The sequence below is a fragment of the Chanodichthys erythropterus genome, chromosome 18 (genome assembly GCF_024489055.1).
Source record: "Chanodichthys erythropterus isolate Z2021 chromosome 18, ASM2448905v1, whole genome shotgun sequence".
In the NCBI taxonomy this organism is placed as follows: Eukaryota; Metazoa; Chordata; class Actinopteri; order Cypriniformes; family Xenocyprididae; genus Chanodichthys; species Chanodichthys erythropterus.
The window spans coordinates 17,715,197-17,729,097 of NC_090238.1; the positions used below are offsets into that span (position 1 = coordinate 17,715,197).

The window sequence follows — 13,901 nt, forward strand, 5'->3', positions numbered from 1 at the left end:
TCTGCAAACACCTAATAAAACGAGGGATTTATCCCCCTCCTCCTCTTCTTTCTGTGCCTCAACCCTCACTACTTAAATAATGGCAAGCTGCCTGCTGTAGAGCAGCACACACATTTACTGTATGAAACGCTACGCCGCTCTCAATGACGCTTTGAATTTCTGCCATGGTGGTGGAGGGGAGCGGAAAAGGTGTGCTGCCAAAACACACTTAACAGATGATTTAGGATATTCAAACAGCATGAACGCTCCTCCAGACGGTCAGCGGCCCTCCTGCCGAGCGCAATGAAAGCAGCGCGTGCAAAAGGTTGAGGAACCTTCAAAGAGCTCTGCAGCGGTGGATCGGGCCAGATGAATACTACATGACATAAAAATGCACTCGAAATGTGGCGTCTGTACATTGAGAGGAGCAAGTTAATCTGAAAGGAGGAGTGAAATGTGTAAGACTGTCAAACGAACAGAGATTCTCAGCCGCGTTCTGTGCCTCGCGAGCGATACGGGGCTTGTTTGGAAGACGTGCGCTCGCCTACCTGTCTGGCAGAGGGAAATGGTTCTTCATGGACAGTTATAAGAAGAACCGCTAGCATGGATAATCTTGCCTGTCACACTGCTGTCCCATTACGCTGAAGTGCTGCAGTGAACACATTACACCAGCTTTGGCACGTAACACAGTGTGCTCTCAGGATGTCATTGACCAATGATCAATGAGTCCCGCTAAAGCATGTAAGGACACTGAATCTTGCTCTTTAACAACCATTCTGTAGTTTTTGGCACTGTTGGGTGGCTGCACAGATTGATTGGATGGATTTCTGAGTAGATACTCACAGTCTAAATGGCTTTGCCGAATGCCTTCCACGTCCTCTGCATGAATGAAGTGATAACATCTCTTCCCTACGATGTCCACAGGTGTCAGGTCCATGTAGTCGCTGATTCTAGAAAGGATTATTTCAACATAAAATCAAAATTGACACCATTTTGTTTTTTCCACTATTTTTAAGCAGTTTGATCAAGTAGTCACTCAAATCAAGACTCTTGATACATCTTTTTTGTCCATTGAAAATCTTGTGAACACATTGTGGAAAAAAAAAAGTGTTGTGACTGACTTCAATATTCACCCACAATGTAATCAACCATTAGCTTTAGCAGCAGCAAATTATAGCTATTTATAAGAACCAATTATATTTCTGCACTGTTCTGATCCAATAAAGCCAACATCAATATGCAAAGTGGAGCAGTCCACTTACTGTGGGTTATCATCTCCTCCCAGTCAATGACAGATCAAAATAGGGCAACGACATGGGCTGCGTTTCCCAAAAGCATTGTGAGCCAAGTTGATCACAGAGACCATTGGTGGCAATGGTTCTACAATCCACTTTGGCTTATGATGCTTTTGGGAAACGTGGCCCTGATTGGTTTCGAGTCAACCTCACTGATAAGGAGATTCTGATTTCCCAGCCCTTCTGTAAGCTAAATATAAAGTGCACCAGATTTTATTCATTAAAAAGGTTTCCATCTGTGATGGCAAGCTGTCAGCCTGTTTTCATTATAGACGTAATATTTTCTGACCTACTGTAGCTTTACCAACTGCTTGCTAAATCTAAAAGCAATTATCACTGAAGTATTGAAAATTTGATAAAAACAGGTGGTTAAAACCATAAAAAATGCCTTTCAGTTGGGCAAATACTATTAGCAGCGTATTTTAAGACATTATTTGACTCTAACCTGCAGTCCTTCTCTACACGGATCAGAGAACATGGCCAGTATAAAAAAAAATGGCCAACCAATCTTTATCCACCTCCATTTTAAAGCAGGCTTTTGCTGTGATGATAACTCCGCTATAGACTTGGCCCGATTCCATTCTCTCATAAATATGTTAAGTGCAGGGGAGTGGTAAAAATTTTAGCAGACGCTGGGATGACTTCAATCCCAGAGATATAAATAAAACTAATAAAACTAATATGATATTTCCTTTCAAGCCAGGCCAAATTAAGATGTTCTCATTTTATGGGGCAGCAGTGGAACCACAGATGTTTTGTAAGTACAAAAGAGGGTTTTTTCTTGGCCGGCTTTTCAAACGAGCGATAGATATTGAAACAAGGTCATTCTGGGATTGCGTTTAAGCAGAACTCATCACTATCAGCTCTATAATGAACTGCATATGAACATTACTGTGTGGCTGATTATCCACTCTAGCAAAACACATTTTCACCCGCTGATCCTTCAGTTCTACAATAATGTCATATTTTGAACTCCTAAGCAGCCGAAATTGAAATTCTTTTTGCACCATTTATCATTCTTTAGGGCAGATAAAAAAATCTCTTCATTCAAACTGCACACAGTACTAGGCAATGCATATAAGCTTTGCAAAATAAGGACAATGTGAAACTGTTGCCCTCTTACGCCTGTTTCACACATAATCCGTCTGCAGTGCATGTGCGGTCCGTATGCAGTGCGTATGTGTTGCTGAAGCAGGAAGCGGCCATTGTGCTTTCACACAGCACACGTTTGCAGTGCGTAAAGTTATATTCATTACGCTTATATATTGACAGTTGCTGGAGTAGTTTAGTACACGTAAACATGACACAAAGATTTGAAAACTTACTGTCGACACCAACAGTCAACGAAACTGCTTCCCAAGCCTTTTCTTTCGCATTCAAATATTTATACAATACATTCTGCGGGTCACACAGAATTTTATGTTTTTCCACCTCAACGATGAGACGAGTGTCATCCATGTCACCTTGTTTTTGAATAGGTTGGTTTAGGTCCGCCTGTCACGTACTTGGGTAAAGTTGGTTTTATATTCGCACATTCGGACTTCTGATAAATTCAGACTTTCCAATAAATGTGCAATAAATTAAATGTTTGCGAATTTTAAGCAGCGACATGATATTGACAACCAACGATTGTCAACTTACAACATTTTTTCACAGTCGATCAAAATAGTCAAGTATTGTTTTAATGGCATATTTACTTGTGAATGTCCACTGAATGTCCAATGTAGTGTGATTAACAAGGCTACTGAATACGGATGTCCGAATGTGTGAATATAAAACCAACTTTACCCAAGTCACGTCATTGCCTGCTGGGATGCGAGTTTCCCTCCAACGATGGGGAAAAACATATCTGATCGCATTATGCAAGTAAACACGGTTCATTTTTTTAAAAATAAAATTATTGTTTTGAAATGATACAACTGAACTGTGTATCCAACAATCCATGTTCAATTGAAATGTTTCCTTTTGGCATGAATATAGCTTGTTGCTGGCATGGCGTTAAATCAAAAAAAAAAAAAAAAAAAAAAATCCTTTATGTAATGTACTTAATATACAAAGTAGTTTAAATGTGCATAAATTCTTTTTTTTTTTACAATTTCAGGTCAATCCATGTTCATTTTGCCCACACACAATCTGCTGTGCTGCACTTGCAGTACAGCAAAAATAGACTCGGTACGTAAACGATCGCTGCACTGCTGCAGACGCACCGCTCCTGGAACGCAATGACGGACCGCAACCGCGTGCAGTGTGAACGCTCTAATACGTTAACATGGGTGCGTAAAAAAATACGCAACGCATACGCACTGCAGACGGATAATGTGTGAAACAGGCGTTAGAGATGAACATTAGTCAAGTAAAACTGGACTGAACATATTATATAAAGAGTATTACCTGTTTTCACAGTAGACAATGTTGAGGTCCATATTGACCCGTGTAACAAACATCTGGCAGTCGATCCGAACCTCGTTGATGGTTGGCGGAGGAAGTGCGTGTGCCACCACAACCATTCCCATGATTTGATTGGGTACCGAACGACTGTGTGTTAATGCCATTCTTATCCGCAGCCTGCCGGTAATGTGGATAACCTTGAAGAGGACACAAAGCGGAAAATTATGAACAGATCAGATGCAATTGTCTCCTCAATTACACGAAAACCCTATAGTAAGTATCAAACCACAGTATAAAGATAAAAGAAAATAAACCAGATGAAGTCAAATAACCTCTGTGCAGTCCTTCTCTACACGGATCAGAGAACATGGCTAGTATAAAAAAACGGGCCAACCGATCTTTATCCACCTCCATTTTAAAGCGGGCTGAACTCAGAAAACAGACAAAGCTCTTTGATAATCCAGTATATGTACTCTGTACACTTGACCAAGATCCAAACCAAGATTCTCAGGTTCTTGTACCAGTTATATACATAAAATATTAAAAAACTCAAAACGCACAATTTCTTTCTGAAATAATCAACAGATAACAAAGGCAGAGGAACTAATTACTTTTTGCCTGGCTTTAAAGTTTGTAATGCTTTAAAGTCTTTTGTAGCTCGTTTTGCCCAGAGGATGCATTGACTAGATCGGTAACAAAGTTCTTTTTTGGATCCATCTATTTTAATCACCAAGGGAAACCTGGAGGGGATTGTTTTTGTAGTGTTTTAAACTTCTGACACTATCCTTTCATTGGTTCACCTCAGAGATTGGTGAGATGCTATTAGCATCATTCATATAGACAGTCTCGGCCCCGAAGTCACCGAGTGCTCAGGCCGGTGGGGCTCTTTGATGCTTTGTATGTTTCCGCTGAGGGACAAGCAAACCCAAACCCTAGGAACGACGGACTGCCACAGTTAATGAAAAAGAGTGTTTCTCCTGGTTTAGAGTTGAGAGAATTTGTTGAACTTCACACAATTCAAAAGCCATCTCAAATCAGGGGCTAATTAAAGATGACTGTAAAGTTCAATGATGTCGTATTCGGTGAGAAAATTTTTCAAGCATGGTTTACTTTGGGCTTATATTTTTTTATTTTAACAGCAAAAAGAATATTTTCTGGAATGCGCATGCTTGATTTTTTTTTCCTCTCTAAAGTTCTCCAGAATTAGTAGTTGAGTAGCTGACAAATAACAGTCACGACCTTTTATTTTCTAGAATTTAGGTGGTTTAAAGGTGGTAGTTGAGGAGAATGCCCATGTTTCCAACCATTTTTCATTGTACAAATATTTCAGCTAATAACTGTTAATAAAAGCAGCATGCAACAGCATTGAAACTGGTTGAATAGGTATTCTTAGAGAAATGAAAGTTGGCAAAACGTCGACTGTATTATGACGCGAGCGCGCATCAGACAGATAAACTAAGGCAAACGCACTTGATGCAGCTGTTGCCGAGCTTCAATAAGACATCACAGCACACTGCGATCAGAAGGTGATGTCCAATTACGGCCCATATCAAACCCATGCACGGATTCTCGTAAACAGAGAGGCACACCAGAGAGCGCCAGCCCGCACAAAACACACGCTGCCTCCAGAATACACATCCATCTCCACATATCTCTATAACTGTGAGTCTTTCAATAAATAAACACTGAGTCATATTAAAAGCATACAAAATGGAAATGATTCTACTGAAGCCCAAAGCGAGGGGCATCAAAAGTTGGTTGGAAAATAAAACTTTTGAAGTAATTGCCACAAAGAGAGACTCGTTGGTGAATTGCTGCAGGAGTGCTCTTGGCAAGAACATCATAAGCTCTGGCAAAACATTAAATATGCTCAGGCTGCTAAATGCAAACTGACATGGCAAGGGTTCACCGCGGCCGCAGCGAGAGGCAGCCGCATAGCATATCTCAATTTAATACAAGCCAACATAACAAAGGGATCAATTTTTATAATTCATGGTTCAGCACACAATGCTCTCTCTCTTTCTTTCCCCCGCCCGTCACCGCGTCGGTGAATATAGAATAGGTATACATAAGAAATAAGATTCATCTGTTCCTAGGGATTCTCTGGAGTGCTTTTGAAATGCGATACGGCACAAGTAATGATAGAGAGCTTTTACATGAGTGCATTAACTGAGCCGGGGGCCGAGACGCCTTGGCAAAAAAAGAAAAGACAGCTTTAAGCTGGAGAAGAATTCACTTTGATTTGACCTCCAGAGTGAAGAGGAGATATAAACAGCCATGATGCGCACCTATCACCTAATGCCGGCGCGCCGTATGCAAAATTCATACTTTTGTATTATGTAACAACACAAATATTGACTTAATTTTGTAGTAAATGCAATAAGAAGTGTCCTTGTCTGGCTGCTAATATATGCGAATGTGCATGTGTGAATATTTATGCTATGGGTTAGTGCGCTCCCCGACTTCACGCTTATTTGCATCCAATCTATGTCCAGATGGATGCAGCAGGGGGGTTTGGATCTCAGTCGTTCACTCAAAAACACATCCAAACAATCATCTACTTCTCTATTTACAATCTGATTGACACTAAAGTACAACCTTCGGTGATCTGCTTTATCAGTAGTATTAGCTAGTACTAAGTGCATCTAATCACTGGTCCTGGATTCATTATTACAATAGTACACAATTATAAATCATGCCAACAAACATTAAATTCAAAAGTTTGGGGTCACTAATATATATCTTTTTATCGTTTTACACCATTACTCACGTCTTCAGTGTCACATGATCCTATAATAATATGCTGATTTCCTGCTCATTTCTTATTATTATCAATGCTGAAAACATAATAAAAATACAATATCAAAGCGTCAAATACTGGCCAAATTTTTTTGCCTGGCCATGACACATATATAATTCCACCACTAAATATGACATCTGATATAATGCAAGACTGAAGTGAGAACAATCATCCACGTCCCAGTTTTACCTTGTATCCAGAGGACTTGATGTGGACGCCTCTCTTGGTGAGTGTGGACTTCATACGGACAAAGAAGGAACGTTCTAGAGAGTTATCCGGCGACAGAAGACTAGGGCTGCTCGACTCCACTGCGGAAACAAACAACAAACATCCTATTACAACTCTAAAACAAAACACAACTCACAGAGACGCATTAGACTGCTTTAGTGAGTATGATGTGCAATAACTTCTCATTGAGTTTCTATCACCTCTTGGTAGACAGTTAATGAAACAACACAACCTGATAAGGGGGAAGGTGCTAATCAAACTTTGACAATGTTTTAATTGTATTTACTAACAGCATGAAGCGGAGCCTTGACAAACATAATTGCTTTAAAACGCTACATAGCAAATGAATAAACCTCCCGAAGCTGGTGTTAGATGTATTTGCCTTCAAAGGAATGTGTAAATTAGGAAATGGGAAAATTAAGAAGAGAGCACTTTAACAAACTTGGTTTATTAAGGAATCACCCAGGAAGAAAGAAATCACCCTAGCTATGCATGTGCAAACACCACTGACATTTGCTTCACAAAACATAAAACTGTAATTACAATATAATATGTATTTAAATATTATTAATGATATATTTCTCATACTATAATGCAACTGTTACCAGATGAGAACGAAAAAAAAAAAGATTTCTAGCCTTGATCTTAACACAAGGACACCTGACGAACAACGGAGGTTCTGCTAATTTGCTGTAACACGCTTGATTAGAGCCTAATTAATAGCAAATTTTAACTTGTCTTGACATTTAACATGTTACAAACAGGCATCAGAGGAGGTGTAGCGTCCAGCAAAAATAAACTCTATTAAGACAAACTTTTCACACTCTCACTAGTTATATTTAAAGTATCTGTCAAAAGTTTGGAAACATAATTTTATGTATTTAAAAAAAAAAAAAAAAAGTTTCTTCCTTCTGCTCACCAAAGCTGCATTTATTTAAAGAATATTTTTAACTGTTTTTTTTTTTAACCAAGTGGTTATATATTTTAAAATGTAATATATTCCTGTGATAACAAAGCTGAATTTTCTTTTTATAGCATCATTATTCCAGTCTTCAGTGTCACATGATCCTTCAGAAATAATTTTAATATGATGATTTGCTGCTCAGGTAACATTTCTTCTTATTATCAAGGATAGAAAGTTCAATGAATAGCATTTATTAACTTTATTACAGTTATTAAAGCATTTATAAAACAGAAATCTTTTGTAGCATTATAAATATCTTCACTTTCACTTATGATCAATGTAATACATCATTAATGAATAAAAAATATTATTTTCTCTCTTTTTTTTATTTGTATTTTTTTAAAGTTTTACCACAAATTTTTGAATGGTATCATTGTTTCCACAAGCTTTTTTTTTTAGCAAAAACTGTTTTCAACATTGATAATTCTAATAATAAATGTTTCTTGAGCAGCAAATCATCATATTAGAATAATTTCTGAAGGATCATGTGACACTGAAGACTGGAGTAATGATGCTGAAAATTCAGCTTTGTCATTACAGGATTATTTATTTTTTTTATTTATTAAAATTTAAACCAGTTATTCTAAATTGCAATAATGTTTCGTAATATTAGTATGTACTGTATTTCTGAATAAAAAAATGCAGCTTCTTAGGAGCATAATAAACTTCTTTCAAAAACATAAACTTTTGACAGGTATGGTATACATATATATTATACTAGTTATATTTTTTCAAATCAGTCATAGTAATAAAATTGAAAATTTCATAGTTCAAGATTGAAAGTTGGACAAGAATAAAATCTATATATAAAAGGAATTTGGATTGAAAGTAACAAAAACAAATGAAGGTGCAATAAAAAAAGTTTTTAAGTGAACTTTTGTTAAGTGGACAAAAAACAAAGTCTGTTTTAATAAAGTCGACCCATGGGACATAAAAGTATAGTTGAAGACACTCTAAAATGGTTGTGGGTTTGGACTGCTATATTTCCCATTTCTCTCTCTCTCTCTCGCTCTCTCTCTCTCTCTCTCTCTGAGAACATGAATTAAATGTCATTTAAAATCTAACTAGTCCTTTATCACTCTGGGGAAAAGGCAGAGCCATGTTATATTTAGTCATTTCATTTCTTCTGATTAAATATGAATTACTATGAAATTTTTCTCATCATCTAACACACAAGAATATGCCAACAGCTTTTTAATACACTATATAAGCACAAACTTCAACTCTAAGAGTTTAATTCGCCTCTCTAATCCAATCACATCAACCTTATTTCTCTTATCAGAGATTCCCATTTTGAATTAAATGAGCTCATTAGTTTTAATCAAAGGCAGAGAGATCAAAACTTGCACTTAAATGCTTTAGATCAGAGCTGTCAGTCAAGCGTAGAGTTCTATTTGACTAAAACACAAGATCAGAGGCCGTTGCAACTCACCGTTTTCATTAAGAATGAGACAAGCTTAAAGTTACGCCGTCCTTTTTTTACACATGCGGAGCTCGGACGGAGAGAGGTCACTTATCACGTGCCCTTTGCGACCTCGCTTTGCTGATAATGACTGGAATATGAATTATACAGTAAAACCTTTACGACAGACACTCGCACTCCTGCCTGAACAATATGCTAAATTTCAGGATTTCCCTCATGCCACTGAACAATAACAAAGAATGGGAAGAATGAGATGAAGTAAATTGATATATATTTCATCAGCTGTGATTAATTTGAGAAATTAATTAGCATATCCCAGTCCTAAAATGTTCATCTAGCACATGTAAAAAAAAAAAAAAAAGAAAAAAAAAAGGAATTCTTTTGCTTTGCCAGTGCATCGTTTAGAAAGCATGACGTTTTATTGTAAACATTTGATAAACTTTGCCGACAAATGCTATTAACTCTAAGTGTAAATAGCGGCAGATACTATGTGCACCTAAGTGTATTGTAGTATATTATAAAACTGTGCAATAATAACAGCATATTCAGTGTATTTGATTATATTCATTAAAATCATAAATGGATGCTGCCTTATTGGGACATTACCTATCTCTAAAGCCCTTCTAACCCTACCCTTTAAACACTTTAGTCCCACTATTAAATACACATTAGGGATTTATTTACACTTTTTAAAAAATGAAAGTAAACGCCTTTCCAAAATAATATGTGATGGGAAAAAGGAGAAAAATTAGTTTGGAAAAAGGTTGATTTAAACTCAAAAGCTAATGCCACCCGCTTTATTCTCCACGCCACTGATCCTGTTATAAGCAGGATTTCTTTTGTAATTATGTCAGTCAGACACTGGTGGGTGGAGTTAGTTTAAATAGCCTGTGCCAACAAGGTGGGCTATTTGAACTTGGTGTAAAATGTCCTATCTAATGTTCTTTTAATATCAATTGCATTTAAAAAAATCCCCCTAAATCTTAAATCGATGTCAACATCATATACACATTTTGGCAATACTGTTCCTGTAAATAATTTTTTCCTCAGCACCTGATCTATTACGACAATGATAATAACAATACTTTTTTTCTGTCTAGTGGGCATGAGATCAGGATTCAGGTGACTGATACATTGTCTACCAGTTTAAAGTGTAAATGCATTTACTGTGCCACCTCTGTGCTGGATAAAAAAGGCTGTTTGAAAGCAGCATGTGGAAACACTTCAAAAGAAGATTTTCTGTATGTCAAAAATGTGTTGTTTTGTACACATATGAGTTTCCAGTGCTGCCATGTCTGCAGTCCAGCAGAGCCCCCTGTGACTGTTGGATAGTGGGCAGATCTGCTAAATCATCAATATCACCCAATCCATGAGATTAAGGGAATCTGCAGTGTGTTGAGAGAGTCTTATGTGTTCGACTTAAACCTACATCCCCACAATGCACCTGTGTTTCAGCAACAGCACAACACTCCACACTCTTGAACATTGGTGTTTGTGTTGTGTATGTGAACTACCTTACACTTGCAATCCAAGTGAGACAATAACACACACACACACACACACACACACACACACACACACACACACACACACACACACACACACACACACACACACACACACACACACACACACACACACACACACACACACACACACACACACACACACACACACACACACACACACACACACACACACACACAAAAACAATCAAAAAAAAAAATCTAGAAGGTTCCACAGACATCATCTTCAACCTTTTGTGGAGTTTAAAGGTACCCCATTTAACTTTTTTGTTCAAAATGAACACAATTTAAATAATGAGTCAATACATAATCAGTCCTTCTTCCAAAACATGTTTTGTCTTACTCTTATTCAATATGGTAAGCCTATTATAAGTATTTATATTTTAGACCTGTCGGGGTGGTTTTTACGAGAAATTGTGTACATACAACACTGATGTCCGGTTTGCGAACGAATCGTTCTTTTTAACCGGTTCTTTTCAGTGAACCGGTTGAACCAGTTCACCAAATCGGTCTGAATCGTTCCAAACAGTTCGAGTAGCAAACACAAATCCACAAATTAGCGTTACAGTTACTCACTTTTTGACGTGCCTGACACTACCTCTCGAAATAAACCAACATCCCGGAGTTATTCAGTTACTCCAACAGTACAAAGACTTAACCTGCTGTGAAGAGAGAACCGCTTCTCTCGGACATGTCCGATTTGAGAACCGGTGAGCTGATGATACTGCGCATGCGTTTAACTTTTCAAGTGGACGAAAAGCACGTTAGTCAAGTTTTGTTGAACATCGGACAGTGTGATAATATAAAACATATGTTTATGACTTAATTCAAAATGCAAAAAGTTTATTGTGCTTTTCCAAATACACCATTGCAGATTAATAGCATAAAATATTGTACATAATACTGTACATAATAAACTACATGCCAACATGAACATAATATTTTGTACACAGATCAAACTAATGTTCAGAAATAGTTCTACAAATTTATTTTTCTATGTTAATGTTATTTAAAAAGCAATATATTGAAAGTTGTGCAGCTAATTTTTTTTAAAGATTGGAAACAATTATTTGTTTCATAGATAATCCATGGACAGCTTATTTAATTTCTAAACAAAGTGATATAAAGATAAAAAAATGATGTAATCAAACTACAGCGAGAGCAAACAAGCGACTCCTTTTGAATCGCTCTCGAGGTTCTTGAATCTCAATTCTCGAGTAGAACCGGTTGCAACGGTTTTCGGATCACCAGTACACAACCGAGAACCGCTTCTTTCGGATGTGTCCAATTTGAGAACCAATGAGCTGATGATACTGCGCATGCGTGATTCAGCGTGTGCTCTGAAGCTACCGAACAGTAATGACTGTCACAGCACCGGCTAACTAAGACAACTGATGCTACGAAAGGACTCGAATGAGGGGCCAATCTGGCGAAACGTAAATTTATTTAATTACGAATAAATCGTAATGTAAGAGGATCATGGTTTCTGCTCTGATGAAGACTCATTTATTCACTTTATAACTGTAAAACTTTGTTTGCACATCACTGCCTGTATATGTCATGTGTTTAGATGCTTTAGATGCAAAACTAAATTGTAAGAAACGCTTCAGATTATAATGTTTTAGCTGACTGATGTTATGATTACTGACTTACTGACTATATTTGAATGTGTTAAGTTTTTTCATCCCGGCCCGCGATAGACGACATCATCAGATGAAGTCATTACGTCAGAGCGTAAAAGAACCGGTGAACCGTTTTTTTTCAACCAGTTTATTGAATCGAACTGTCCGAAAGAACCGGTTCGCGGAAAAGAACCAAACTTCCCATCACTAGCACTTGCCTGTGCGTGTCTCCTCATATCTGTAAATAAAGAAAGATTCCTCTGGCTACTTTGATGCATGTGGGAGTGGCATAGGTTAGAGATCTCTACCTGCCATGATAACATAAAACTCCTCTGATATTAGAGTAACAATTACAGAATAATCAAATAAATCGTATTTTGTTACCTTTTGGGGCTTGAAAGGGCTACATTTGAGCAGATGTTTTATGCCATCATCTTTTCCCAGTAAATTCAGCAAATAATAGGCTAGTTTTATGTTTGAGGTCACAAATATGAGCCCATTCGTGACCTCAAACGTATTCTCAGAACTATATAATTTTCAACATCTTCAAAATCAATATTTCGATCGCTAACAGCTTCACCAGATCCATCCAGTGACAGTTACAGTCATATTTGATTGCGTTCAGTACTTGCTCTGCAGTAAATCGCTGAGCCATTTCATGTTTTTCTTATTATTTTGTTTTCTGTCTGAATCACTTCAGCATTGTGTATCAGACATTGCCACCTTGTGGAATAAAGGTGAATTGCACTTATTCCATCATCTAAGATTCAATTATTGTTGTGCAGAAAAAATATACATACACTCATACACACCTCGGGTCGTTAGCGACCCTATACAATTTTTACAAAAAATGAATACAAAAATAGGCACTCTTTTATAATTGTATGATTTTTTTCTTGTTACATTATTTATAATAAATTGATTGAGGAATACCAAGAAGGTTGATGTCTAACTTTAAAAAATGAACAAGGAGGAGGGTAGTGAATGCGACAGAGCTCATAACAAAACTAGAATCAACACAGGCTTTGCTTTTCGAAGATGGTGGGAACTGAAGGATTTCAAATATTGTAAAAGTGATGAGGAGACGGGTTTTTTATTACTCAGCACATCAGTGAGGTATCTTACTGAATAGAAAAATTGCCATATGTAGCTCTCTAAAGGCCCGTTCACACCAAGAACTATAACTATAAACACAACAATAAAGATACAGTTCTGATGACATCTGCTGGTTAAAGCTGTGTAACTGCAACAAGAACAGCAAAAACATGTTGTACACACTTTGAAACCGCAGCAAGTGAGCTTAGAATAAACAGACTGTTATTGTTCATTGGTGAGGATGCAGTTATAGTTATCTTTATAGTTCATTGTAAAGCATTATCTATTGTGAAGGGTCATTTCATTATGGTTGGTTTAGCATTGTGCTAGAATTTATTTTCAAGGAAGTACCGTATCTATTAATGGGTATAACTGCAGTAACATCTTCAGGTAGTCAGCTTGAGATCCATCTAAACTGGTTATATCTCTTAAGCCTAGTAGTGAATGATTTATGAGCAGTAGGATATTCTTCCACACAGTCACACAGAGCCAAAGCACAACCAAAACAATGTTTTTCAGCAAAATGCATTCAGTTTTGTTTTTTACTCGCTTGAGAGCCAAAAGTTACATAAGTGTACCTT

At 37.2% G+C, this 13,901-nt stretch overlaps 1 protein-coding gene across 1 annotated transcript in view; it reads right to left on the reverse strand.

The window, feature by feature from the left end:
* LOC137006704 (neuronal PAS domain-containing protein 3) overlaps positions 1 to 13,901 on the reverse strand; it is a 352,288-nt gene that overhangs the window by 8,152 nt on the left and 330,235 nt on the right. The window contains exons 7-9 of the mRNA XM_067367687.1: positions 6,652 to 6,770; positions 3,666 to 3,859; positions 823 to 929 (exon numbers count right to left, since the gene is read on the reverse strand). Coding sequence (XP_067223788.1) covers positions 823 to 929; positions 3,666 to 3,859; positions 6,652 to 6,770 — 420 coding nt within the window. The remainder of the gene's footprint in view (positions 1 to 822; positions 930 to 3,665; positions 3,860 to 6,651; positions 6,771 to 13,901) is intronic.